At 47.7% G+C, this 27,905-nt stretch overlaps 3 protein-coding genes across 3 annotated transcripts; all 3 read right to left on the bottom strand.

The window, feature by feature from the left end:
- Nucleotides 1-439: 439 nt before the first annotated feature.
- LOC132685814 (maestro heat-like repeat-containing protein family member 7) lies at nt 440-9,638 on the bottom strand. Its single transcript, XM_081791834.1, has 8 exons — nt 9,593-9,638; nt 8,536-8,756; nt 7,824-8,000; nt 7,319-7,477; nt 6,141-6,242; nt 2,628-2,730; nt 2,147-2,206; nt 440-642 (listed from the first exon to the last, which is right to left on the bottom strand). Exons 1-8 carry the CDS (start codon nt 9,636-9,638, stop codon nt 494-496), a joined length of 1,017 nt encoding a protein of 338 aa, XP_081647960.1. The 3' UTR covers nt 440-493.
- A 2,708-nt stretch (nt 9,639-12,346) lies between these two features.
- On the bottom strand, nt 12,347-14,070 carry LOC132685751 (maestro heat-like repeat-containing protein family member 6). The gene is made up of 3 exons (XM_060643166.2): nt 13,464-14,070; nt 12,815-12,952; nt 12,347-12,740 (listed from the first exon to the last, which is right to left on the bottom strand). Exons 1-3 carry the CDS (start codon nt 13,556-13,558, stop codon nt 12,593-12,595), a joined length of 381 nt encoding a protein of 126 aa, XP_060499149.2. The 5' UTR covers nt 13,559-14,070; the 3' UTR covers nt 12,347-12,592.
- LOC144612741 (maestro heat-like repeat-containing protein family member 1) lies at nt 13,724-21,498 on the bottom strand. The gene is made up of 5 exons (XM_078440641.1): nt 21,179-21,498; nt 19,511-19,660; nt 17,618-17,772; nt 14,140-14,284; nt 13,724-13,756 (listed from the first exon to the last, which is right to left on the bottom strand). Exons 1-5 carry the CDS (start codon nt 21,263-21,265, stop codon nt 13,724-13,726), a joined length of 570 nt encoding a protein of 189 aa, XP_078296767.1. The 5' UTR covers nt 21,266-21,498.
- Nucleotides 21,499-27,905: the final 6,407 nt, after the last annotated feature.

The following is a 27,905-nucleotide window of genomic DNA, read 5'->3' as shown; positions in this document are numbered from 1 at the left end:
TGATCTCCGGGGATATTTTATGAGCTGACTAATGCCCTTTAATAAATCACTGCCCTGCTTAAACCTGCCAGAGTGGACCCTGTGGCCTGCCGCCGGGAACCCTGCCTGGTGCAACCAGAGCCTAGAATACCTCACGTGTCCCAGTATCACTTTCCTCCCACTTTGTAGTTCAGGCTGATGTCACAGGAACGTCCCATGCTCCGGCCTCCGATCGCCGGGCTACGTGGGAGAGGGGCAGGAGGGGCGGGGCTGGGAGAGGCCAGCCTGCACCAGGTGTTCAGGCAGAGGAGACAGCTCACAATGAAGGGCTCTGCCCCCAGAGAACCAACTGGAAAGGCCAGGAAACACTCCACAGAAATTCATGCGTCTTCCTTTTATTACAGAGGTCCTACAGGGACACATACCCACTTCTAGGACAGGGCTCAGGAGCCTGGCCCCACTGTCACCGTTGTCACAGTCTCGATCGCCCTGGCCAGGACCCAAGGACGCAGGCTCAGGAGTAGGTCTTTCGTGGCCTCCTGCTGCAGAAGCAAGAGGTAGGGGGGTTGACCAGCAGCTTCTCCTTGGCTTCCAGGATGTAGAGGGTCTGAGCGGCGAGGCAGCTGACCATGGAGTCGGGGTCTTCCCGCAAGTACTTTAGGGCTGTAACACGGAGACCGCTAAGGTGCTTGGAAAAAGTAATGCCGTGGGGCTGGACACAACGTCTGGGCCTGGCCGGTGGGCTCACCAGGACGGCTGTGCAGAGAGGGGCAGCACAGGGGGGTGGGAACTGGCAGGTTTTAAACTCTTTTTTTTTTTTTTTTTTATTTATTTTTGGGACAGAGAGAGACAGAGCATGAACAGGGGAGGGGCAGAGAGAGAGGGAGACACAGAATCGGAAACAGGCTCCAGGCTCCGAGCCATCAGCCCAGAGCCTGACGCGGGGCTCGAACTCACGGACCGCGAGATCGTGACCTGGCTGAAGTCGGACGCTTAACCGACTGCGCCACCCAGGCGCCCCAGGTTTTAAAATCCGAGAAGAATTCCCGCTGGGAGGGAGTCCACACTGCTCAGTCACAAGCAGGATGCCATGCCCGCCCCGGGCTCAGGGAGCCGACCACTGCTTGTCCTGCATCCACAACCAACCTATTTGGCCCCCTCCGCCACCCCCTCCTGCCCAGCTGTGCTGTCCTCTTTTCCAGAGAGTACCTCCGAGTGAAGTCCTCTGACTTCAAAGGACTTCGGGCAGTACCAGGGAACCCAGCGGTGGATGAGATATGGGATAGAGGGATGGGTGGAGAATACGTGGACCATAACTGGAGCAGTCCTGGGGGCTCCACAAGGGAGGGGCTGGAAACCCCTACATCCCTAAGTGAGAAAATCATCATCATCCAATGATGGCCCTTTTTATCAAGAGTTGAAGGAACTGGGGCGCCTGGGTGGCTCAGTCGGTCAAGCGTCCAGCTCTTGATTTCAGTTCAGGTCATGATTGGGCCCCGAGTTAGGTTCTGCACTGACAGCGTGGAGCCTGCTTGGGATTCTCTCTCTCCCCCTCTCTCTGCCCTTCCCCCCTGCTTGCCTGTCTCTCTCTCTCAAAATAAACATGAAGAAGAAGAAGAAGAAGAAGAAGAAGAAGAAGAAGAAGAAGAAGAAGAAGAAATGAAAGAGTTCAAGGAACTGTCCTGGCTGATGAATGGCCTGGAGTTCAATGCAGGTGCGGGTCAGTGAGTGGACATGAAAAGGAGGACGACTCTGGCCAATGCCCCAAAGCTAAACGCCTTTAAGATGAACCTACCTCGGGGGCGCCTGGGTGGTTTCAGTTGGTTAAGCGTCTGGCTTCAGCTCAGGTCATGATCTCATGGTTTGTGGGTTCGTGAGTTCGAGCCCCACATCGGGCTCTGTGCTGACAGCTCAGAGCCTGGAGCCTGCTTTGGATTCTGTGTCTCCCTCTCTCTCTGCCCCTCCCCCTCTCAGGCTCTGTCTCTTTCTCTCTCTCAAAAATGAATAAGCATCTAAAAAAATTTTTTTAAAGATGAGCCTACCTCTTCATTCTTCCCAGTGATACTTTTCATGAACTATCTGCCCATTCTCCCTCATTTCTGAGACTTCCCCACCAACACCACTGCCCTTAAAAGATTCAAGAAATAGCAAGCGGATTGCTACTCACCTGTATATACTTCCGCAATTTCATTGGCCTCTTCCGCATCCAGGGTTTGGATGATCTGGCCTACAGGGGCACACACAGCACCTCAGGGGCCCCACAAAGACCCACAGGACCCTGGCTGCACCTGCTCTTTTGTCCCTTCCCAAAACACACACTTCCTTTGGTCTATATTTCCCTCCCCCTAACTGGCCTTGCCTGGACTTTTTCCACAAGTAGAAATTACTTCCCCTTCTTCTGTCATCAGCGAATGGAGCTGGGGCAGGGGGAGGGTATCCCTCTGCACTAAAGACGCCTTCCCTTGGGGTGACATGAAGCAGTCCTCACCAGTCTCTGAGTTTTGTAACAGAGCAGCACCCACACCCTGACATCCCGCCCCTTGGGAGCTTTGCTGGTCTGGCCTGGCCTGCCAGGACCTGGCCTGTTCCACTGGGAAAGGTCCTCAGGCTGTTTGAAGGAACTAGGACAAGGACACGGAAAGTGGTACCTGCAAATCGTACAGCTGTCTGGCGAATGGGGGCCTGCGGGCTCTTGAAGAGAGCCAAGCACTGCTTCAGAAACCAGAGGGCTCTGTTTCCCTCCTGCTTCAGCTGTAAGAACAGGAACTGCGTTAAGTAAAGAACTCATGGCCAGGTCTTCTGCCTGCCCCTCCCCCGCCCCGACAATCTGGAGACATCTTCTCAGTGCCAAAGCCCATCACAGCATTCTAGGGGTGCCTGGATGGTTCAGAGCGTGCAACTCTTGATCTTGGGGTCATGAGTTTGAGCCTCCCGTTGGGTATAGAGATTACTTTCAAAACATAAATAAATTATATTTTAAAAAATTCTACATCTCCGTCCCCTCCCACCCCAGCTCCTGAAGTCTTGTTTCCTCTATGAAGCCTTCCTGGATTGATATGGGGATCGCTTTCCCTGTGGGAGGCGTGAAACCTGAATAGATTTACCCCAGTCTTTTGCTCCCGCATTTTTTTTTTTCTCCTACTCCCAACCATAGAGGATTGAACTCAGTTGTTGCAATATTGTTTATTTACGGCTTGGCTTAAAATCTGCAATCTCACTGTCATCCACATTAAGCTGCAACAGAAACAATCATGTAACAGAAACCTTTCTGTTTAAACACAGCCTAGCAGGGCCACATATAATTAAGTGTTTTAAGACCTTCCCCTGCCTAGGCATGCACCTACTTCTGCGTGCATCCAGACTCTCTCCCTTGAAGGTTCTGGGGGATGGACGTGTCCTGTCTTTTGCAAAGACCACGAACGGTAACCCCATCCCCTGTGTGTCCTTCCTAGTGACTCTTCTCCTCCCCCTTTGCACTGGAGCCCCAGTTCTTAAATGGGAGGCTCTGTCCATGGTGTGTCGGACTTTTTTGATAAAAAAACAAAAACAAAAAAAACTTTTCTTCAAATAAAAATCCTAACTGGAAACCTAATATTCCGACCCAGCAGAAGAGGGCCTGTTCTGGTCCAAGGTGGTGTGGGCGGAGCCCCACCCACTTCTCATCTTCCCCAGGTTCGAAGTTACCCTGAGAAACCCTTGGGTTCTTTGTGTGCTGGTCTCCATCTACCCTCCCACTGATCCAGGTCTGGCTTCCATGGTCCCAATCCAACAGGCACATCCAGTCTTTATCTCCCTGGACTTGTGCTACTGTCACTGCACTGTTAACCACTCACTGCTTCCTGAAACTATCTCCTTCCTAAGTGACTGCCACCCTCCTCTCCTAGCCTGGTTTCATTTCCTAGTCTCCTGCATGGGATCCTTGGAATTGATGCTTCCTGGGATCCCAATATTGAACCATATGCGTCTCCCTCTATGCCATTTCCCTAGATGGGTGCAGCCAGGCTCGTGGTTGCAGCTCCCATCTACAATTCAGCCGTGTGCTCAGTGTCCACAAATCTGTATCTTTAGCACAGCTCTGTTCTCCAAGCCTCCGTGGTTCAGTGAGCGCATCTACTTCCAGGGGGATAGATCTCACAAGCTCTGCAAACTCAACCCGTGCCAAATCAAGCCACTCTCATCTTCGCCTCCACACCTGCTCTTCCCTCTGTATTCCTGACCTCAGTCCATGACACCAGCATCTGCTCGAGTCAGAAACCCAAGAGGTGACCTTTACCTTCACACACTCCCCATCAGATAGCTCTCCAGCACCGGCCACTCACTCCATGTCTTTGTCTTCATGACCTCATCTTCTCCCCCTGGACCCTCTCAACTACGGACCCCAATCCTGTCCCTTGTGAACTTATCCTCCAATCTGCAACCAGGTGGTCTGTCTAAAACACGCAGCTATCTAACCATGTTATCCCCTTGCTTAGAGCAGTTCGGTGGCTCCCCATTGCCTACAGCATCAAATCCTGTTCCTTATTGTGCCCAAACCCCCACTACACGGTACAGCCCCAACGCCTGCTTCCTGCTTCCCATACCAAGCCCGCACACTGCCAGTTCATGAGCTAAATCCAGCTTGCAGATTTTTTCTGTCTCTTGCTCCACACAATGTTTTAAACATCGTAAATTATTTGCCAATAAAATGTAGTAAATATCACCTAAAGTCAGGATTTTCTGCTTGTCTTAAGAAAGTGGAAAATCTAGCAACACTAAACTCACTCTATGTCATAGAATCAATTAGTTGGTTCTCAACCCTCTCAAATGGGGACTGTACTGTCCCCAGGGGAATTCAGAACTTGGGGGGGGGCATGTTTTTGGTTGTCAAAATGATGAAAGGGGGTACACTAATTTCCAATTCCCCACTGCATATTTGTCTCAAAGATCTGTTTCTAATTATCTGTGCCTAAAACCCAACCCTGTCTTTTATATAAACGCAATATTTTTTCACAGTTCAGATACACACTGGATTTCCTAGGGATGCACCTACAATATGAAGCAAAGAAAGACTATACTTCATTGCATGTAGATCTTCACCAAACATTGTCCCTCTCTTTGAAAGTCATGTCACCAACGACAGCACTTCTTATGGCATTTGAGTCCCCAGCACAACAGTCCGGTACCATTCTGCATTTGTAATAGGTCAAGTCACAGAGGTTCCACACAGAGGGACAAGGAGCCAACTCTTCATCGTGTCTTCCGGGGGAGCATATACTATTTATGTTCCATTCCATTGCTCGACCTCATGTTATGTTATATCCTATCATGTCATGTAGTCGCATCATTTATGTTACATTGTGTTACATACGTACACATTATTTCATTTAAAATTACTTTCTCCATTGGAGTTAGGGCATTATATCGATTTTGGAAATCCATATAGGTAGACGGTATCACCTATGAACTTCGTTTTAGGATAGCAAGGGAGGCGTTACTGAGGACGTACTAGAACAAGGCTGTGCGGTGTCTGACCATTCTACAAGGCACTGCCTTTGCTGGACCCCAGGACCTTCGATTCTCCTCCAGGCCCACCCAGTCGGCTTCCCTCATTAATGTTCCCTGCACAGCCTTGTAGGCCTTTGAGTTTTCTGCCCCTGCTCTCATTATTCCAAGTCCCTGATAGCCGCCCCGCAGACCAGGCTCCTCTACCCTTATTTCCCAGGATCAAATTATATAAGGTGACATATGCAAACTCCCCGGAACAGAGTGAGTGCTTTGCTCCACATCCCTGTGTATGGCAGCACTTTGGCCTGCACGACTGATTGCTTCTCTTTGCCTAAGTGAGATCCTGCTTTCCATTTCCCCCTCTTCCCAGATGACACCTCCTCCAGGAAGCCTTCAACTCCCAGACTGGGCTGGGCACCCCTCCTTTGTACTATGAAGTACCTTCCTCTCTTTTAGCCCTCACCACTGAAATCGTCCAGTGGTGTGCCTCGCTCCCCAACTTCGATAAGGAGCAACGGGAGGGCGGGAACCAGGTTTAGGTGCTGGGCTCAACTAGATGCTCCGTGGCCATCTCGTTATTGAACTACAGCTGCTGCAAATCCCAGACGCCTCAGGGAACAGCGCAGACTTGCTGACCACCCCGCAGCCGCAGAACGGTGAGTAAGCTGCCGCCTTACCAGGGCTCTGAGGATAGTCCACACGTCTTTCTCAGCAAATATCGCTTTGAGTCTCGACCAGCCCAGTATGGTGGCCGTGTGGCAGAGGGCAGGCCGGCAGAGCTGGAGGGACAGGAAGGCGCCGCGTGAGGAGTTACGGGGGTGGGGCTGGGAGGGGACACGGAGGGACACGAAGAGGGGAGACAAACAAGCAGTGAGCCCAGCCCTGGAGGGATGGAAGTCTCCAGTGAACCCAGAGGGAACCAGGGGTGAGGAGGAAGGCCGGGTCTTCTAGAAAGTTTGCCTTTGCTTACACCTGTTTCCCACTAACGAGCAGGTCAAAACATGTGGTTGCAATGATTCTCCCGGTTGCTATGGTGCTGCCCCGAGAGCCAGCACAATGAACCTGTCCACCTCCTAGCCTCATGCACCCACCACACGGCTTCCCACCCCCCCCAAAATAGTCTCTCTGAAACAGATCTCCCCAAGTGTTGATCCCTCCACTGGCGTGGTCGCTCCTCTGAATCAGGGTGGGTGCTGTCAGAACTGGGTTCCCTGGGAGGGGCTCCACCCCACAAAGGTAACATCCCAACGTCATCGCTGGTTCCAGCAGCTTCATCACATGTGCCCATCAGGGGCCTCGCCCTGGCAAAGTAGCCCCATCTGGAAACTCAGCGTCCTGTTACCAACCGCATCGGCCACTTTGCAGCTTTCCCCAGCGGCAGCCCACAGCCCTGGCCCCCCAGAACACGGGCCAGTTCTGGGCTCGCTCTGTCCCGCCCACCATGCTACCTCACGGGAGCCTCTCTGCTCAGGGAGGCCCCTCTCAGTTCAGCGCGAAGGAGGGTGCGGGGAACAGCGTGGAGGGAAGGCCGCTGACGCCAAGGGCAGAGAACCGGGGGGAGGCCCTGTGCCTGACGGTAGGATTTTCCTCCCTGGAGTCTTTACACCCACTTCACATCCCACTGTGTGCTGTGGGCCAGCTGGAGAGAGCCAGGAGCTGGAGAAAACCCCGGCGCAAGCATCTGGTCACATCGGGCCTCTCACTGCAACTCTCCAAGGTCAGAGACAAAGCAACTCCTTCAGCAGCACCTTCCAATCTTGCTACAGCCCCTTCCTTAGCATCTAACACCGGTTAGCATTTACCTCCTGTGACAACGGGGGATGGAAGACCAGGCTCCGTGGCCTGGCCCTCTCACCTGAGCCACGTTGACATTCGCATCCTCCAGGTGGAGCACAAGGAGGACTATCAAGTTGAGGACCTGGTGCTTCAAGGGGAAGACAAGCACTGTCCTCTTGACCTTAGCCAAGAGAGCCCCGTAGATCTCAAAGGCCATCAAGCGCAGATGCTCTGACTCCTGGGTGAGAAGACACACACGTTCACCCACCTCTGTTCACCCACCACCTCTGTTCACCCAGGAGGGACAGGTGGCCCCCGAGCTCGCCCCTCCCACCACATGCCCCTATGCACCCTCCTGTCTCCCCAGGGATCTGCTTTGACTGTGCAGCATCCCGATCTTCCCCTGTCACTGCCGTCTGCTCTCGCTGCCGTTCACCCCTTTTACAGCCATTACCCAAGAGGACGTACACAATCAGACCATTGCAGAATGGCCTCGCAGAAAGGCCAGAAGGGCCTTTCAAGATAATTCTGCCCAACTCCCTTGGATGCCCAGAGACGGGAAATGGCCCCCCAAAGGGCTTCACCTCCTCAAAGAGGGGCCCCAGCATGAAGGTGAGCTGAGTAAGGAATGAGGAGGAATGCTTCCAGGTGAGGTGCTCGACGAGACACTTGAGCACCGTGAAAGTCTCCATCACAATGTCATCGTCCAGCGAGTAGCAGCAGCCCAGCACGTAGGGCTCCAGGATGCGGAACTGTTGCACCTGCCGAGGGAGAGCTGCTCAGGAAACGAGGAGTCAGAACAATTCCTGCTACATCAAGGGACTCGCATTTCCACTCAGGCTGACCCACAAGAGCCAGCGCTGATGCGCTCTGGGACTGGGACCGGGCCGGTAAAGGGGCGGCAGTCCTTTGTCCTCATGGAAAAAGGGGAGAAGGCAGAGGAGACCCTTCTTCCCACTAGGCCCATAAGCACCCATCTCCATGGCCTTTATCATCCCTGGTGATGACATCTCCAGGACACCAGGATGGTCTGGGATCTTGGAATTGGCTTGGTCTCTACCCAGAAATGACCCATGGAAAACCCTTCTCTTTCCTTTCCTGGGAGAGAGAAAGCACGAATGGCTCAGGTCCTTGACCCCTGTATTCAGTGGCCTGGCTTCACGAAGGTTCTCTCTGTCTGATCCTGAGAGTTTGGTCCACCCTCTATGTAATGACACACCGGACCTCTGGACCTCTCTATTGCTTCCCTGGGTGCCATCTCTTGAGAGCATGCCCTTGGCCTCGGCCTCATCTCACCATGTTCCCGTGCTTTGCGAAGGTCTCCACCACCCGCAGCAATAGCTTTACTATGGCCGGCTCCTCACACTGGAACCAGTTTGCCAGGATGCGCACAGTGACTTCATCCACGGTGGCTACCACATCTGGGCACCGAAGCAGCTGCAAAAGGAGACCAAGAAAGACTGGAATGGTGGGCAAGGAGAACAAAACTCTCCAGTGATTTTTTTGAATCTGGGTTCCTATTATTCATAAAGAAATGTTCTTAAGGATTTGGAAAGACAGGTAAAGAAGCCAAAGCTTCGTTGAAAGGTAACGTCGCACTCCATGTGAGAAGGCATTCACCCATTCTGCAGGTTTTCCCTTAGGCATCTTTGATGAGGGGAGCTGTTGGGGATAAAGTAAGAAGTGTACCCGTGTGTGTGTGTGTGTGTGTGTGCGCGTGTGCATGTGTGTGTAATTATTTGAGCATGGAGAAAAATATGGAAGGATACATATTTGGTTGCTTGCATATGAAATACTCAGGAAACGAAGAGGCAGCATGTGAAACTGATATAGCAGAAGGGAGGAGGCAAGATGGGAAAGAACAGGGGCACCTCGGTGGCTCAGTCGGTTAAGCATCCGCCCTTGGCTCAGATCATGATCTCGTGGTTTGTGAGTTCAAGCCCTGCGTCAGGCTCTGTGCTGAGAGCTTAGAACCTGGAGCCTGCTTCGGATTCTGTGTATCTCTCTCTCTGCCCCTGCCCTGCTCATGCTCTGTGTCCCTCTGTCTCTCAATAATGAATAAAGATTTAAAAATTGGGAAAGAACAAAAAGGCTACAATAAAAAAATAGCATGCATGACTTCCTTTGTATATTTATGTAAAATTATATGGGTCTATACGTTATTTGAAATAGAATTTTAAAAGACAAAAGCTAATCAGATACATTTAAACGAGGGGAACTTGTTTTGTGTGTATGCACACATGCACAAATGTATGTGTATCTATCTATGTTCACAGTGTGATCCTACTGGCAAAAAAAGTTGTCATGGACAGCGCAGTCTTTGGCCGGCTGCCAGGCAGACCCACTAATTTACCTACTACCTGAGCAAGTTTCTTAAATTCTCTGAGTTTCAGTTTCATCCTCTACAAAATAGAGATAATAACACCTTTTTCACAGACTTACAATGAAATCAAAATAACTGAGGTCTCCCCTGTTCCCTAAGTACCCTGAAGACAAGTACACAGCCCTGTCTGTTTTCGATGTTTCTACTTAACGATCCTCCCAGGGAAATGGCCGAGGGTAACAAAATAAACAAGGGCGTTGCAAAAGGCTGTGAAATATTAGAAAGCTTTCACAGCTGTGGTCTCTTGTTTATAGAGTTTGATCAGCTTTTTTAGCTGGTACATCAAATCCTGTTGGCTCTCCACCTTTTTTTTTTTTTTTTTTTTTTTAGTTTATTTATTTATTTTGAGAGAGGCACAGCGGGAGTGGGGGAGGGGCAGAGATCCAGGGAGACAGAATCCCAAGCAGGCTCCCTGCTGTCAGCATAGAGCCTGATGCAGGGCTCGAACTCACGAAACCGTGAGATCATGACCTGAGCCAAAACCAAGAGTCGGATTCTTAACCGACTGAGAGCCACCAAGTGCCCCGGGTCCCCACTTTAAAACTGGGTCTCTGTTTAAATGTCCAAGAGTGAGTTTCACCTAGCTCCTTACTCAGGGGCAGTTGGGAGCCTTCTCCCCAGCCTACTGACGCCTCCCTCCCCTCTTCTCAGCCCGAAATTCCAGTAAGGGTGGCAGGTGAATAACTGCCATTCACGTGTCCGCTTGTTTAGTTGGGTGTTATATATTTGGGGGAACTTCTAGAGTGGTTCTCAATACTGTATTTCTAGAATAGAGCTTTAAATTCGGGAACTTCTAAAATAAACCAATGCCTGGACTTCATCCCAGAGCAATTCAAACAGAATATCAAGGCAGGGAGTAAGACGAGGGAGTGGAGTTGTGGTTTGGCATTAGCCTTTTTAAAGCTCTCCAGAGGATTCTAACATGCAGCCGGAGGTCAGAACGACTGCTCTGCAGAGAGTGCCGTCCACCTTCCGGTGTCCCACCCAGGCTTGCACCTCGTACTGTTCCTCAAAGCTGGGGCCAAGGACCACCTGTACTGCATCAACCCCGGGAGTGTTTACAGAAAACTAAGACTTCCAGGCCTTACTCCAGAGCCACTGAACCCAGGTCTCTGGGGATGCGGCTCAGGAATCTGCATTTAAACAGCTTCCCTAGTGACATGAGGTCCACTAATGTTGGACACCCGCTGAGCTAAGTCACTCTCTTCCGTGCAGAGTTCTGCACCTTGCATGCACATTCCCACATCCCCACATCCCTAGCAAGAGTTCTGCCAACATGACATACATCCTTGAATGCATATATCAGCACTCCTGCCACTGTGCACATATCAGCTCATGGCAGTGGGCACCTTCCAGCAGGACAATGTCCCCCAACCTAAGTAAGGACACATTATGACACACTAGGAGAACATCTGCTTATATTCCAGTATTAGCACTGTAGTATCTTCAGTTATGTTGAAATGTAATCCTGCTCCTGTAAAAAAAAAAAAGTCAGGTGGCTTGAATTTTAAAAGGAGCCTATTTAAAAATATTGTGAGCCAGAAATCCCAAAACCTTCCCCAAACACTGCTGGCGGAAGTGTGATTTGGCCCAACTTTACTGGAAAGTAATTTGGCACTCATGCCAAAATCATAGAAGACATTCGTGTTTTCTGAGCCAACACTTGTACTTACATTCAATATTTAAAGAAATAAGCTAGAGTATGGGCAGAGTCTTTTGCACAGAGATGTCCATTACAGTGATACTTATAATAGTATAAAATTAGAAACAAAATGTCCAATAAATTATAGAACAGCTTTGTGATGAAATATTACATCACCATTAAATTCTGGTTTGAGGAATGCCTGGGTGGCTCAGTCGGTTAAGTGTCCGGGTCTTGATCTTGGCTCAGGTCATGACCTTGGGGTCGGTGAGATGGAGCCCTGAGTCAGGATTCTCTCTCTCCCTCTCTCTCTGCCCCTCCCCTGCTCACATGCATGCACATTCTCTCTATCTCAAAAATAAAATAAAATTTGTTTGAAGATGCTTGAAGAGAGCAGGATACAGAATATTAATAGGAAATGATGTCAACCCTGATAAAGAAACACACACATGGGAACACACACACATGCCCCCCTCCATTCAGGCCAAAACCTGAAAGTGCTTTCCCCTGGGTATTGTGACTAGTAAGGGCTTTATAATTTTTTGACTTAGTTTTCATATTTTCTAAATTTTCTACACCTTTTTTCTGTCAAATGGCTGGAACATACTGACTCAATCAGCGGTGCTTAGCAAAAATTAGGCTTTTTTCTTAATGTTTATGTATTTTTTTCATTTTTAAATGTTTATTTATTATTTTGAGAGACACAAAGAGGCAGAGCTCAAGCAGGGAGGGGCAGAGTGAGAGGGAGACACAGAATCTGAAGCAGGCTCCAGGCTCCGAGCTGTCAGCACAGAGCCCGACGCAGGGCTCGAACTCACAAACCGTGAGATCATGACCTGAGTCGAAGTCAGATGCTTAACCGACTGAGCCACCCAGGCGCCCCTTTATTTATTTTTGAGGGATGGGGGCAGAGAGAGCAATAATCCCAAGCAGGCTCTGCACTGTCAGCATAGAGCCCGACGTGGGGCTCAAGCCCACGAACTGTGAGATCAAGACCTGAACTGAAACCAAGAGTCGGATGCTTAACGGATTGAGCCACCCTGGCACCCCACAAAATTTGAGAAGACTGATGAGAGCTGAGGTGGCTGAAGGAAAGAGCTATGTTTTCCCATGAAGTTGGGACAGAGTTGAGTTGCCTTAAGATTCAAGGAGGAATCACACCACATACATTCAAAGCCTGTGACTCAAGGTAACCTCACCGTCGTTAACAATGTCCCTCAACCCTTCTGTGAGGCGGGGAGCCACAGGAAATTAGGCCTCCTCCTCCTCCACTGGCCATCCCTGGAGGTGTCCCCTGGGACACCTCTGCTTTCCAGAGGAACTAACCCTCACCTGCCCACCTCCCACCAAGAACTGCTCACTTCAGTCAAGAACATGAAGGCCATTAAGCGATTTTTGTGGTCTCGTTCTTGGAGAATCCTGATGAGGAAGCTGAAGAGGGGGCGGTTGTGCCAACAGTTCTTGATGACCATGGCCCTGCCGAGGAGAGCGGAACGCTCAGGATCGGGCCCGGGCCCCAAGAGAGAGCCAACAGGATGGCACAGACCTACCTGGCCAGTAGAGTGACACCCTCGTAGTGTCTTTCAGGACTGGTGAGCAGCTCCCAGCCTCCAAGTTTCTGAATGTAAGACACATAGTCCCCATACCCGGTACTTTGCATCAGCGTCTTCAGGGCCTCCACGGAGGAACTGGGTGGGGGCGGGGCAGAAAGCAGACAGGAAGCCATCCCCCACCATCTGGGCTCCTCTCCCGTCTACGGGAGCCTCCCTTAGAACAGTGAACTGATAGAGGTGGGGCAGCCTGTAGAGACAGACCCAGGCTAACATTTTACAAATGAGAACCGAGGCCGAGAGAGATGCGGGGTTCCCGTGGTGCTGCAGGAAGCCAGAAGGGTAGAGAGTGGAGCGCAGGTGCACTTCTTATCCATTATACTGATTTTACTTTGGAACAGAATCTCTGTGTCAGGCCAGTGAGTCAGAAGGAGAGAGTCCTCTCTAAAAAGTCCAGTAAGACTTGTGGAAATGATGTGTGGGGAGCACACGCAGTGCCCTGCCCAGGAGGTGCAAGAAGGGTGTCCAGAACCAGCAGCCTGGGACCAGGCCAGGCAAGTGGCAGGGAGATACCTGGACACACATGGGAGCTGAGCAGATGGGCCCTGGGGCACAGTGGCTAGAACTCTGGCCCAGAGGCCAAGGATACCTGACAGGGTCCATCCGTTCGGTTGCATGCTGCTGATCCTGAAAGTCAGTGTCCCCTTCAACCACGAGAAAGGAGATCTGGAACAACAGGGCCATACACAGGGAGGGGAAGAAGGTCTGCACCTCTGTCCGCCGACTCGATTCCAGAAGGAGTTCCTGGATGGCCCTGGTGGCCTGCGGGTGGGGAGGAGAGCAGGGGCATTATCATTTTATATTCCAACTCTTGCGTCCTGTCATCATGAAATCCCTGCCCATAACCTATCACCATGAAGGGCTGGCCCCGAAAAGCCCATACTGCCAGGGCAGGTCAAGACTAAATTAGTGTGATCCAAGAAAATAAGGGGAAATTTCCAGAATGTTACTACTTTAAAGTGCTCTCATCATCGTGGTGGCTGTTTCATTCTCTTATCATCCTTGAGAGTTAAGGAGGGGTTGGGGGGGTGTGTCTTACCTAAGCTCACCGGGGGAGAACGAGAAGCTAGTTTTTCTGTCTCCCTACAAGGCAGAGGCAACTAGAAAACCCTCCCTCCAAGCACCCCCAAGACTCTGCCATTAAAATGTTCAACCAAACACGGATATGTAAAAGGGAGAGGCTCCAAGAGCTCAGGACAGCCTGGGACAGGGCACTGGGATGTCCCCCACCCAGCCCCCAGCCCCCTCCGAGGGTCCCTCCATACAATCAATGGAGAGATCTCTGTACTGTGGCTGGGCTCCTGGGCCTTCGATTTCTGGTATGGAGTCAGCTTCTGCAGCAGAAATTCCATGATGACTTCATAGCCTTTGGGGAACGATGCCAGGATTTCCCAGGGCTTGCAAACCCCTCTGTAGAGGCAGAACCCCACCAATGTGGTCACTCTCCACAGATTCCCCCTGGAAGGGACTCTAGACTCCTTTGCCCAGTGTTTCCAGCCCCCCTCTTTCTCCCTTCTTCTTCCTTTCCTCTGTCTTCATTTTCTTTTTCTCCTTTCACTCCTAATTTTCCTTCTTCTTCACCTCCACACCTCCCTGTTCTCTATCGTCTCACACATAGGTAAATCTGAAGATGTTCCCTTGGCCTAGGAGCCTAAAATGAGAAAGCATCTCAGGCCACACTTCGATGTTGCAGATCAGTCAGAAGAGCCCCCTGTGGTGTCCTCTCTATTGCCTTGTCCAAGCTTTTGTTTCCTACTCAGTACTCATTAGACGTTAACAGGCAATCTTAATTTCCCCAAGATTAAGAGTCTCTCAATTTCCTTAATTTCTTTGCAAAGAAATTATGTCCTTTCAGGGCTGCGCTGGCCAAGACAGAGCAAGCACATTGCGTTTGATCTCTTCCTCTGATTAACGCTAAAAGTGCTGGTCAAGTACGAAAGCAACTACTTGAAGATTTTGAAAATGATTCATAGCAAGGGGACTGGGTGATGAAAGCCACAATTTGAAAAGGAACCCTTACTGGATGAGTGTCCCAGATTTTCTTCTTTCTCTTTTATCTCCCAACTTTGACCGGAAGCTGGCCGCAGTGTTAAACTTTGCAGCAGGCACATGAAAACAAAATCTCTGAGTAAAACCCTGTCATTCTGCAGAAAATCTGGTAAAATGGGAACCTAGGAGTTGTGACTCTATGAGAGGATGGGTGGAATCTTTCTTTCTTTGTCCCTGTCCTGGGGATGGTTCCAGATGCAGAGCTGTGTAGTGGAAATGGAGGTGGCCACAGCAACAAAAGGGACTAATGACCTAAAGAGTATGTGTGTATGGCAGGGGATCCATATTTGCTCTCTCTCTTTTCTAATTTTACTGCCTTAAATGTGGACCCAGTTGTGCAGTTGTATTTTTTTAAATGTTTATTTTTGAGAGAGAGAGACAGAGTGCAAGCAGAGTAGGGGCAAAGAGAGAGAGGGAGACACAGAATCCAAAGCAGGCTCCAGGCTCTGGGCTGTCAGCACAGAGCCTGATGTGGGGCTTGAACTCATGAACCACAACATCATGACCTGAGCCAAAGTTGGATGCTTAACCGACTGAGCCACTCAGGTGCCCCCATGCAGTTGTAGTAGCACAAGCGGTAAAATTCTAAGAGAAAGCCCAACTTTCTAGACAGAGGACCTGGAAAATGCATTTCTGAAAGCCGGAAAATACATTTCTGAAAGCCAGAAAATAGGAGAAGTCTCCAAGAGAAGAGAGAGAGAGAGAGAAATTCCTGTAAGTCCTGGGATCACTCCAGAGCTGCACGTATGGGACAGACCCAACAACCCCTGAGAAGCACATGCGTAAGACAGACCCAAAGCAGTATAGCAAAGACTTTAAAAATATAACAGACACTGAAACTACGTCCAACAGAAGGTGAGACAGAACTTGCCATCTAAACCATACACCAGACTGACTGCTTAAAAAAGAATCAACGTTCTCCAGGAAAATTTAACAAGACTAAGAGCCTCACAACATCATATTAAAAATGTCCAGACTACAATCCAAATTTACATGACACACAAAGAAGCAGGATAATGTAATCAATTCTCAAGGCAAACAAAAAATCAGCAGAGGCCAATCCTGAGATCACCCAGATGCTGAAATTAGCAGTTGATAAAGACACTGTGTAAATTTCAGGTGTATAACATAATGGTTTGACCTACACATATTGTGAAATGATTACTGCAATAAGTGTGGTTAGCATCCAGCACCTCATATAGATAAAGTAAAAAGAGAAAGAAAAGAAAAAAGTTTCCCCTTGTGATGAGAACTCAGGATTTACTCTTTTAATGACTTTCACATATATTATATGGCAGTATTAGCTACAGTCATCATGTATATTGTTAGATCCCTAGTATTTTTTTATCTTGTCACTGGAAGTGTATACCTTTTGGCCACCTTTCTCCAATCCCACCCTCACCCCACCGCCTCTGACAACCATCAATGTGATCTTTTTTTCTATGAGTTTGTTGTTGTTGTTTAAGAGTCCACATATAAGTGAGTCCATACACTATTTGTCTTTCTTTGTCTGACTTATTTCACTTAGCATAATGCCCTCAGAGTCCACTCTGCTGTCACAAATGACGGGATTTTCTCATTTTTTATGGCAAAAGAATATTCCATTGTATATAGATAGATAGATAGATCGATAGGTATGGTTGGATTTAAATCTACCGTTTAATGATCTGTTTTCTGTTTGTCTCCTCTGTTTTTGTTCCAATGTTTTAGGATTTCAGTGGGTCTTAGGATTCTTTACATACCTAACTTTTCATAGTCTACATAGAGTTGATATTTTACAAAACTGTTTAAGTTTAGAAAAGGAAATTATAGGGCACTTGGGTGGCTCAGTCAGTTAAGCACCCAACTCTTGGCTTCAGTTCAGGTCATGATCTCACAGTTCATAAGTTCAAGCCCCACATTGGGCTTCATGCTGACAGTGCGGAGCCTGCTTGGGATTCTCTCTCTCCCTCTCTCTCTGCTCCCCCCCGCCCCCGCTTGTGCTCTCTGTCTCTCTCTCAAAATAAATAAACTTTTTAAAAAAATTATAAAGGAAATTATAGTGTAGTAGATTCATACCATATAATATTATCCACTAAAATTATGTTTACAAAAAGGTTTTAACTTAGGAAAATTCTATGATTAAGATGTTAAATGAAAAATATGCAAATTGGCATGTACAATATGGGCTTGATAATCCGTTTTTAAAAACCATTTTTAAAATTTTTTTATTGAGAGAGGGCAGGGAGAGAGAGAGAGAGGGAGAGAGAAAGAGAGTCCCACAAGGGGCAGAGAGAGAGAGAGAGAGAGAGAGAGAAGTGAGGCTCACCGGAAGAGGGCCTCATGTTCACCTAAAGCAGAGCCTGAGCTCACCTGAGGAGGGACTCGAACTCACGAACCGTGAGATCATGACCTGAGCCAAAGTCAGACACTTAACCAACTGAGCCACCCAGGCGCCCTCTATAAACCATGTTTAAAAGGTAGACCAATTATAAATTATACTTAGGTGATAAAAGATTTATTTTTTTTTCTTTTTCAAAAAATTTTACAGGCTTTCAAATATGCTGCAAGAAGTCCATATGACTTTTACAATCACCCTGCTCCCAAATAAAATATATAAGGAACTGACTTGTATTGAAAACTGGGTACATTTTAAGAATAAGCAAATTAAAAGAGTGTTGGGGGCTTGTCCGGGGAATTGATAGGGTCACCTACCTCTGTGACCCGTCTTCCATGTTGAGTAGTGTCAGGATAACCTCTTCCGTGTAGGTCTGAGCCAGCAGGTAGAGGATCTTCTTTATGGTCTCTTGGGCTGTGGTTTCAGTAATTCTGTTCATATTGTGGTAAATGTACTGGATGATTTCTGGCACCTGAAGTTGGAGGGGGGCCAAGGAGGAGCAAGGTTCTTTCTGGACACTCAATGCCAGCTCATTGGGAGGCATGTAACCTAGCGCCCACGTAAAGTCTGTGGATGCACACAGATCTAAACCTGTCCCCAGCAGTCACTGTCCCGTTCTGGTTAGGCCACACCTGTGTGGCTGGGGGCTGTCCTGTCCCCATATGTTAAGAGGGGCAAAATGGAGAGCATCAGGGAAGGGTGACTCAAGTCATGTCTGGAAAGCATGTCATGAAGAATGAAGCAAGTGTCTGGGATGAGCAACTCGGAGAAGGGAGGACGGGAGACATAAGGCCTATTGTAGCAGTAAGGGGAGGGCTCAGGTCTCACCATTTATTGGCTACATGGACTCAGCAGTGTGCCTAGTGGCGAACAGTATGGGCCCTGGAGTCACACTGCCTGAATTTGAGCCTCACTTCCTTACCTACCAGTTGTGTGACCTTGGGCAAGTTTTCATCCTCTCGATGCATTATTTCCTCATATAGAAAATGAGAACAACTTTACCCACCTCCATGGTTCTGAGCTAATACATCTACATTGGCTGGAACAGGTCTGTCACATAATAAGTGCTCAAGAAACTTCAGCTACTAAGGCTCATAGCCTTCTTGAGCCTTTTCCCCATTTCTAAAAAGAAAACCATTGCTTCCTCGCAGACCTGTTGTAAGAATTCAACAAAATAACATGTGGATGAGGCTAGGACCACACATGGCACCTGGTTTTAGTAAAGTGTGAATATTAATTGATTTCCGCATAACTCCAAAAAGTAAACTAGGGCCAGAGTCTGGAAACTATGGGGATGCAGATTTCAATCCACAAAGTGGAACTTTCTTATAATGAAAGATCCACAAATTAGAATGAGCTATGGTTTAAGGTAGTGAGCTTCCCAAAAGTGCTTTCAGCAGAGGCTGGCTGCTCAGGGGTGTTCTGGAAGGGGTTACAGGCATCGAGTGGGAGGTTGCAGTGGCTGACCTCTGGGGTGGCATTCAGCTCGAAGAGCGTATTCCTAGTCTACTCTGAGGCATTCGGATGAGTGTTCAGGCCAGAGAGAGTGGCAAGGGTAAGACTCAGGTTGCTAATTGGACCTATCATGGAGGTGTCATTAGCATCATAGAGGAGTGGGTTAGGCCATTAAAATGAGAGTGAATCTATCAATCCATGAGACCTTTAAAAATGGTATAACAAAAAGACAAAGATAAACTATGCTGTCTTAATTTTACTAAGAAACAATCCCACCTCTGACAAAAGAGTCTCTGTATTCCATTTCTGATTCAGGTCAGTGTCTCATAAATTCATATACATATAATATAGATATATGAGATCGATCGATCGATCAATCGATAAACAGACCTCTGTCTTCACTTTGTATTCTCCCACCTGAATGAAGATGAAGGGGCCCACAGACCTAACATACTGTCTGGAAGCAGAAGAGATAACTGAGTTCTCTTCTGGTCCTACGCCCCCACAAGTAGCTTCCTGCTACAACTTTATTCTTCCCTTTCTGGTAGAAGTGGAGACTGGGAGGTCACCTTTTCCAATGGAATGGCCTTCCACACAATTGCAAACAACTCCTCCTTTAACTTTTTCTCCTCTGGGCTAAAGGATTGCAATTCCTTGAACCCCAACCAGTAGCAAATCAAACAGAACAAGATCCAAAACAGAGTGGAAGAATCCTTAAGTTGACCTTGAACCATTAAGTCCCTCAGAGCTGGTACCTTCCCAATCTCTGGCATAGGGTGCTTCAGGATCATCTTTAACATCTTGGAAGCTGCACAGACATCATGCCTACTGGCATTGGTCAGGGCCTCCATTGGCACCATTATCACATCTGCTCGCTCTTCGGGGGTCAGGTATTTCCTGAAGAACTGAAGAGAGAACAACAGTTGTCTCTGCAATGTCAGCATCCCACTCTGGGAGTGCCCGAAGCCTCTGGACTCCAAAGAGACCAGTCAACCAGGGTCCAGTGGAGGCAGCCCCTGGCTACTATCTGGCTGTTCCATGGTGTGAGGCCAGGCTCCCGAGTGTCATTAGCTCTTAAGTCCTCAGGTAACAACAATGGTCCACACAACATGATACTGAGAAAAATGCAATAAGGCATTTCTATTTTGAATTTGGAACATAATTAGGTGATTCCATTTGGAAATAAGTTCTGATGTTTAGTGAATTTGCAGCATTCCAAAGCAAGCAGTGACTGCCAGGGTCTAAAACAGATGTGCCTCCTGTCTCTAAATGTACACACCTCAGTGAAGCTCATGCACTCACACAAGAAAGAGAGTCTCAACTCTGTACCTGGTTCTACGCTGGGAGCTGGGGAAGCCCACACACAAGGCACTGTCTGACTTTGCCCTCAAGGAACTTACTGTCAGGGCAGGGTAGGGAAATAGGCAGTCGTGGTGCCATGTGAGAAATGCCAGTGAGGGACACAGTGTGGACAAAGCTAGACTTGCAAGATTAGACAAGGCTTCCTGGAGGAAATATCTCCGAAATCCACACTTGGTGAAAGTGGGGGAAAGAGTTCCAGGCAGGGAACAGACTCTGCAAAGGCCTAGGGAGGAGTTTTGTGTGGTCACTGTGTCCTGCAAGGGACCTGGGCCAGGTGGGAAAGGGGAATCAAGACAAGATGAGGCAAGGGAGTCAGACAGGAGCCAGATCGTGCAGGACCTCATTGGCTATATGAAGTCTGGCCTTTAGGATAAGAATAATGGAGAGTCAGTGCAAAGTCCAAAGAGGACTAATATGATGATATGTGCATTTTAGAACTAATTCTCTGATGACAGTACAGAAAATGGTGTGACAAGAAGCATGGTTGGAAGCAAGGCAATCGACAGGAGGCTGTTGCAATAACCCAGGCAAGAGATTGATGGTGGAATCGCTGTGGTGGGGCCAGAGCAGAGTGGATGGATTCAAGAGCCACTCAGGGTGAGGGTGGACAGACATGGGATTAAATTGGATGTGGAAAGTGAGGAAAAGAGGGAAGGACGACTCTTGGATTTCTGGCTGGCATGTCTGAAGTAGATTAAGCTTGAGGACACCATTGTTAGGACAAGCAATACACCCTTGCTGATTGAATAGGGTTAAAGCTAGTCCACAAATAAAGGTACATGAACACAATCAGTGAGTGGAGGATAGGGTCGGCTATGCCCCTATTTTAAAACTCTCTCAATAACCTCAAACTCCAATCAACTCCAGTGCAGCTAGGGGAATGGGCCTTACCCCTCCAGCATGCTGTCCATGAGACCTTGATTTGGGGGCAGTTCCCTGTGTGGGGGAGTGCTCCTCTGTGACCCCAGCCAGGCTCTCTGTAATCTCTACTCAGCCATCTTTCTCCCCTGTGAACGCTCCCCATCTGGGCATCCCATACACCCATGGAGAGCGAGGGTTACCATTGCGAGATTCTGTATGTTGGCAAACCATCCTCCGCGGAAATTCTTCTGCAAATCCTTCAGGATGATCTCTGTCTTCTGTTTCATACCTCCGATCCAAAAACAACAATTAAGGGGCAGGGCCTTCACTGGGAGAAAGGAACACACCCTCCCTCACTTCCCCTCCAAACCTCAGAGAAGATCAACAAGGTTCAACAGGTGGAGTAATGTTTGCCCAGCAGAATGAGGAGAGTTCCCTAGTGCCAGGTTGATGGGTGGAGGGAGATTGTAGTTGGCAAGGTGGTCTGGTCCCCTGACCCCTGCTGTCCCCATACCCATGCCACAGTGAGAACTGTTCCCACTCCCCACCCCCACAGCTAGCAAAACAGGAAGTACATCCTACTGAATCATAAAAAGCTAAGGTTTCTGAAACTCCCTCTAGGGCACATTTGCAAATTCCTCTAGCACCTCTGTAAGTGTGTGTGGCTGTCTGTATCTTTGGTTTTTCTGGGACAGAGAAGGTCTAGACCAAAGATTCCCAAGTTTGTTCCCTGAGAAACAATGCTCATTTTCTCAGTCCTACACCCAAGCAGTAGCGACAGGACAGCGGGAAGTTTTGGAGATGCAAGCTGATCTCATAAGCGGCTGCAAATCTAGGTCTCCCTTTTTGCCAGGGATTTCCTAGAATCTTTTATAACAGGGCATTTCATCAGCAATGGGTTTGGAGTTCATTTAGATAAAGCAGATTTATTCCAGCACCCCCGCACGAGAGAACTGCCCTTTGGTGTGCCTGTCACAAGGCAGGCGCTCAGTGACTGGTGCTTGTATGCTCCTGCTACTCAGCGGGTCCCCCAACTGCAGCCACATGATGGTCCAGGCTCATATCACTTACTTCTATGAAGCACAAGGATTTTGAAAAAGTAATGCAATGCCTCCGATGCCTCTACGCTGATCTCATGGTTGGCGTTCATGCAGGAGAGACCTAAAATGCCCATCATCTTCCCAGTCATCGAGAACTCCATCATGTGCTGCTGGGAAGAGGAAACCATTACCTCCTCACTGTCCCCAAAGGAGCTCCTCCCCACCATGACCATCATCCACCTCCAACCTTCCCTTTCTTCCCACATCACTAAATTATTTGCTTGTGTGTGGCCTCTCACCACCACCCCCCCCCCCCCCCCCCGCCGCCAGTGCCATGTTCTGTCCTGGCGTGGGGAACCTTCCAAACTGACACCTAGGGAAATGGGACAGCCAGGCACCTGAAATACATTAGCCGATGCAAAGCTGTGGACCCATCCCAGCTCTCTAGGACAAGTTGCCCCACCAAGACTGAGATGTGTCTGGCCAGTTAGTTAACTAGTCTGAGGGCAATATCCCATGGAAGCAGAAAAGGCACGAAGGCTAAATAAACAAATAAATAAATAAGGTGCTTTGGTTAACCCTTGCAGAGCCTCAGGCTCAATCAGGCACCCCAGAGAGGCAAGGCCCATTGGGTCAGCCTTTCCTGCCACCCCAGGCACTCACCGACAGTCTAGGGAAATTGCAAATAAATCTCAGCATCCGGGAAATGGTGCCCAAGGCCCGGATCTGTTGATGCACTTTCTCTGACAGTGTTAGCCAAGGCAAGATGATCTGGAAAGGCAGCATAGAGACACCAACAACGCCCTCGATGGTAAACATCCCTCCTTGTTTTGAGTCTACATCTCTAACTGCCGAAAAGACAAATAGCTGCTCGCTCTGGCAGCACATATAACCAAAAAGACAAACAGGAGGGAGTCGCAGCAGGTGACAGCTCCATGAACTTGGCAAAGCAAGGGTGTCTTTGGCCCTTCACCTATTACCTTCTGAGACTCTTCCTATAGAAACGGTTAAAGACAGTGATGCACTTGGAGGAGGAATTGCAAAGCAGAAGAGCTGGGAGGGACGAGATGCCGTGGAGAGCAGGGGTTCTGTTCACATCATAAATGCACAAACTCTTCCCCGCTAAGCCCAGGCCAAGGTGGAAACAGTCTCCGAGAGATGAGATTTGGAAGCATTAACTTCTATTACTAGTAGTAATACTCCTGGTGACCAAACATATAAGTTGTCTGTGTATAATAATTCACTTTATCCTCCCAACAACCCTATGAGACAGGTTGAGACACCATCAGGTGGGAGAGACCTGTGTCCTGTTCGGCACAAACCTTTGGAAAAGTGTGTCCTGCTTGCATAGGAGCTGGACAGATGCCCTTCAGGGTGGCCTTTCTGCCAGAACATTAAATCCTATCGTGAACATTCAGAGGCAAAAAACAAATAAAAATAAAAACGAATGAACCACCACCCATACGTATCTGACACCCAATCCAAATATTAATTCAGAATTGATCACAGAGAGGGGGTATAGCTCAGTGGTAGAGCATTTGACTGCAGAATTGATCACAGGCATAAATCTAAAACCTACAACTATAAACTTCTAGGGGAAAATAGGAGAAAATATTTGAGATCTTAGGTTAAGCAAACAATTCTTAGGTAAGACAATAAAAGTATAACCATAAGAGGAAAACTTAATATTTGGGCTTCATCAAAATGCATACCTACTTTTCGAAAGACCCTGTTAAGAGAATAAAAGACAAGCCACAGAATGGGAGAAAACATCTGCAATTCACATATCTGACAAAAGCCTTATATCCAGAATAAAGAACTCTCAAAACTCAAAAATAAGATAATAAACCAAATTTTTATTTTGTAATGTTTATTTATTTTTGAGAGAGAGAGATAGAAAGCTGGGAAGGGGCAGAGAAAGAAGGAGAGAGAGATCCCAAGCAGGCTCTGCTCTGTCAGCTCAAAGCCTGACACAGGGCTCAAACCCATGAACTGTGAGATCATGACCTGACCTGAGTCAAAGCCACAAGTCAGATGCTTAGCCAACTGAGCCACCCAGGTGCCCCAATAATACCCCAACTCTTAAAAATGGGCAAAAGATATGAATAGACACTTCACCAAAGCAGATATACAGAGAAAAAATAAACCCACGCAAGGTGCTCGACATCATTAGTCATTAGGAAATGTGAGTTAAACCACAAGGAGATACCACTACGCACCCATAAGAATGACCATCTTTAATAAAACACACTAACAATACCACGTGCTGGCAGGGATGCAGGCTGGCTACAGTTCTGGTACATTGTGGCTGGGATCACAAAATTATACAGCTACTCTGGCAAAAACTCTGGAAGTTCCCTATAACAGTAAAATATGCACATACAATTCGGCAATCCCGCTCCTAGGTATCTGCCCAAGTGAAATGAAGAATCTATGTATGTACCCATTTGCAACTACGTGGATGGAACTGGAGGGTATTATGCTAAGCAAAATTAGAGAAAGACAAATATCATATGACTTCACTCATATGAGGACTTTAAGACACAGAACAGATGAACGTAAGGAAAGCAAAAATAATATAAAAACAGGGAGGGGGACAAAACATAAGAGACTCTTAAATATGGAGAACAAACAGAGGTTTACTGGAAGGGTTGTGGGAGGTAAACAGAGGGGTTAAATGGGTAAGGGGCATTAAGGAATCTACGCCTGAAATCACCATTGCACTATATGTGAACTAATTTGGATGTAAATAAAAATAAAATAAAATAAAATAAAATAAAATAAAATAAAATAAAATAAAATAAAAATGTATTAAAATCTTCTAAAATATGAACAGTAAAAAAAAAAAATCTATGTATGTACAAAAGCCTGAATGCACATATTTATTGCGGCTTTATTCATAATCACCCCCAACTGGAAACAAGCCAAATGTTCCTCAACTAGAGAAGGGGTACACAGCTGTGATCCATCGGGACAATGACAAAATAGAAAGGAATGGATTAGTGATATATATATAACAACATGGGTGAGTCTCAGATACACTGTGCTATATGAAAGAAGACAGACATAAGAGGCTATATGATTCTGTTTATATGGCATTTTGGAAAAGGCAAAACAATAGGGACAGAAAACAGATCATCTATTGCCAGGGTGGGCAGAGGGGTTGACTACTGAGTCATGGGGGGATTTTTGGCGTTGGTAGGTCTACTCGGTAGCTTGATTATCGTTGTGGTTACATGACTGCGTTTGTCAAAACCCGTAGAACTATATGCACTAGGAAGGGTGCATTATACTATATGTAAATTATACCTTAACAAAAATATGAAAAATAAAACAAAGACAAAAAGAGAGAGGAGCCCTTTGGAAAACTAAATAGGCCTTAAATGTTTTTTTTTTTTTTTCAAAATTAAAACTCTTTCTGATCCTGCTGTGCAAAGTCAAACATGAAATAGGTGAAGTGTTATGCAATCATATAATTTTGTAGGAAAAATTATGTCTAAAATAGCCACACTTGGGGCGCCTGGGTGGCTCAGTCGGTTGGGCGGCCGACTTTGGCTCAGGTCATGATCTCATGGTTTGTGGGTTCGAGCCCCGCGTCGGGCTCTGTGCTGCCGGCTCAGAGCCTGGAGACTGTTTCCGATTCTGTGTCTCCCTCTCTCTGACCCTCCCCCGTTCATGCTCTGTCTCTCTCTGTCTCAAAAATAAATAAAATGTTAAAAAAAAAAAAATCTTAAAATAGCCACACTTGATTTTTTTTGTTTTCAGAATTACCTCGAAGTAGCAAATATAATCCAAATGTTGTTGCATATAATAATATCTATTTTTCTCATTTAAATTTCATTTATCAAGATAAATCAATAAATGAAATTTTGGAAACTATAAGCGGTGCCTTTGGGGGCACCATTTATCTTTGGATAATGAGGACCCCAGTAATGGATTTCCTGAGGACTCCACCCTGATGGAGAACCAAAGTTCAGCATCTCCATTCCCCATAAACTCAAATTATAACAGTGCATTTACTAGTTTGCTTACAGTGAAGGTACCCACAAAGCACAGAAACACATCTCAACAAACGTACCAGAAAGGATACATTTCAAAAAAAATCACGTCACTAATCCCAATAGGATATGTTTCCTCTCTAGACACAGCCCTCATCAAAGTTGTTTTTATTATTTCTTATAATGTTTATTTATTCTTGAGAGAGAGCGAGAGACAGAGTGAGCACGAGCAGGTGGAGGGGCAGAGAGAGAGGGAGACACAGAATCCGAAGCAGGCTCCATCCAGGCTCTGAGCTGTCAGCACAGAGTCCGACGTGGGATTCGAACTCATGAGCTGTGAGATCATGACCTAAGCCAAAGTCAGACACTTAACCGATTGAGCCCTCCAAGCACCCACAAAAAAGTTTTTTAAAGATATCCAGGCGATCCTGTCTCTGCATTTGTAGTCACACGTAATGTTTTATCCAAAATTATATTATCCTCATTAATTACCATCTTGTTGGTGAAAGTAGGTTTCATGTGACTCTGGGCTACTTCCCCAATTCAAATTCAACCCCGAGAGATGACAACGTATCATAACTAAGAATATTTGAAAAGCTCTAAAGACAGTGAGAAGGAGACAGGAAGTGGTCTCCAAGTCATTGTGATTGCTCTCTGAGGTTTGAGAACTGATGGCCTCTGTGCTGAAAAGACCCCCAGACGATCCCCATACTCCTTATCTTTCCTCCCAAAGATCAGACTTAAAATAGGGCTTCCGTTTCCCCGATTTCTCCAGCCACTTACCTCCAGGAAGTTCTGCAGCAGGGACATGTCGGGGTCCATATCCTCCATTACAAGAGCTTGTAACATGTCATCTAAGGCCTGGACCGTCTGACAAGTGAGGAAGCATGGAGCGTAGGTGGACCGACAGCCGCTGTGCTATCTTGGCTCCCTGGGGCACTTCCTCCCCCCTGTCCCTCAGATCCCACCTCAGGAGGAAGGAAAGTGGGGGCTGGGCTAGCCCTGCTGCCACACTCCCATCTTCCCAAGTGCTGACCTTTCTTGACCTCACTGAAGGCTGGGCCAAGGCCAGCCCAAATTGCAAACCAAGTAGCAAAATGTAGGCATTGGGCAGTTCTCCCCAACAAATATAGCCCCCATGATATTCTCACCCTTAGAGATTCATTCTGGTAGATTAAGGAAAGTTCTATTTTTAAAACTGAAAACTCTTGAGAAGATTTGGCAGTCCATTGGCCAGTTAAGTTATTCCATAAAATTTGTGGGTTTTATCATTAGACTGTCTCTTCCTAGAGAAATAGGAGACTTAGTGAGAGAGGACACAGGTAGTGTGGCAGCATGGGCCAGTCCTCGGGGAGACAGGTGATGATGAGGCAGAGGGGTTACTTCGAGCAGCACGAGGGCCATGGAGCTATGAGCTCCCGAAGGTCAGAGAGGAGAGGAAGGGGGTCTGGGAGCTAAGAGGACCCAGGAAGCCTCTGAAGATAAATCCTCTCCTGTGGAGACCTCCACCAGGAGGCGATGGTGGGGATTACCTGGAGGTAGAGACTAGCACTCTCTTTTCTGTCTAGACTAGGCATGATGAGAGGCAGAGAGAATATGCTAGAGATGCCAGCATTCACCAGATCCAGTTTCTGGGATAAGTAGAATGGTGGATTCACCTGGCTGGGGTGAGAGGGGAGGAATGACAAGAGAGCTTTGGAGGATATCAGTGGCAGGGTGGGATATGTTTCCAGGACCCTGTGGCAGAACCTTCTCTGCTGCCCCTTCTGAGGCACAGCAAACAGTAAGGACCTGGGCTCCCAAACAACTTCCGATGACCTCCTTGCCAGGAAAAGAGGTCCTGGCCTCTTGGGGAGCCTTCCCTACACTGGATGTCCTAATAGGCTTCT

Source organism: Panthera onca, chromosome F1 (genome assembly GCF_046562875.1).
Source record: "Panthera onca isolate mPanOnc1 chromosome F1, mPanOnc1 haplotype 2, whole genome shotgun sequence".
NCBI lineage: Eukaryota > Metazoa > Chordata > Mammalia > Carnivora > Felidae > Panthera > Panthera onca.
This window is presented reverse-complemented; position numbering and strand designations above follow the sequence as displayed.

Coding starts and splice junctions, on each gene's coding strand:
- LOC132685814 (XM_081791834.1), bottom strand. CDS start 9,638: ATGAAACTGAAACTCAGAGAATTTAAGAAACTTGCTCAGGTAGTAG. Junction 8,757..9,592: donor GAAACTTGCTCAGGTAGTAG/GTAAATTAGTGG, acceptor TATGAATAATAG/GAACCCAGATTCAAAAAAAT. Junction 7,478..7,823: donor TGGGGCCCCTCTTTGAGGAG/GTGAAGCCCTTT, acceptor CTTCTCACCCAG/GAGTCAGAGCATCTGCGCTT.
- LOC132685751 (XM_060643166.2), bottom strand. CDS start 13,558: ATGGCCCTGTTGTTCCAGATCTCCTTTCTCGTGGTTGAAGGGGACACT. Junction 12,953..13,463: donor GAACGGATGGACCCTGTCAG/GTATCCTTGGCC, acceptor GCCCCCACCCAG/TTCCTCCGTGGAGGCCCTGA. Junction 12,741..12,814: donor GGTGTCACTCTACTGGCCAG/GTAGGTCTGTGC, acceptor TCTCCTCGGCAG/GGCCATGGTCATCAAGAACT.
- LOC144612741 (XM_078440641.1), bottom strand. CDS start 21,265: ATGAAACAGAAGACAGAGATCATCCTGAAGGATTTGCAGAAGAATTTC. Junction 14,285..17,617: donor ATGGAAGACGGGTCACAGAG/GTAGGTGACCCT, acceptor CTGCCTCTACAG/AGGGGTTTGCAAGCCCTGGG. Junction 13,757..14,139: donor CAGAGATCTCTCCATTGATT/GTATGGAGGGAC, acceptor CTGCCCTGGCAG/TATGGGCTTTTCGGGGCCAG.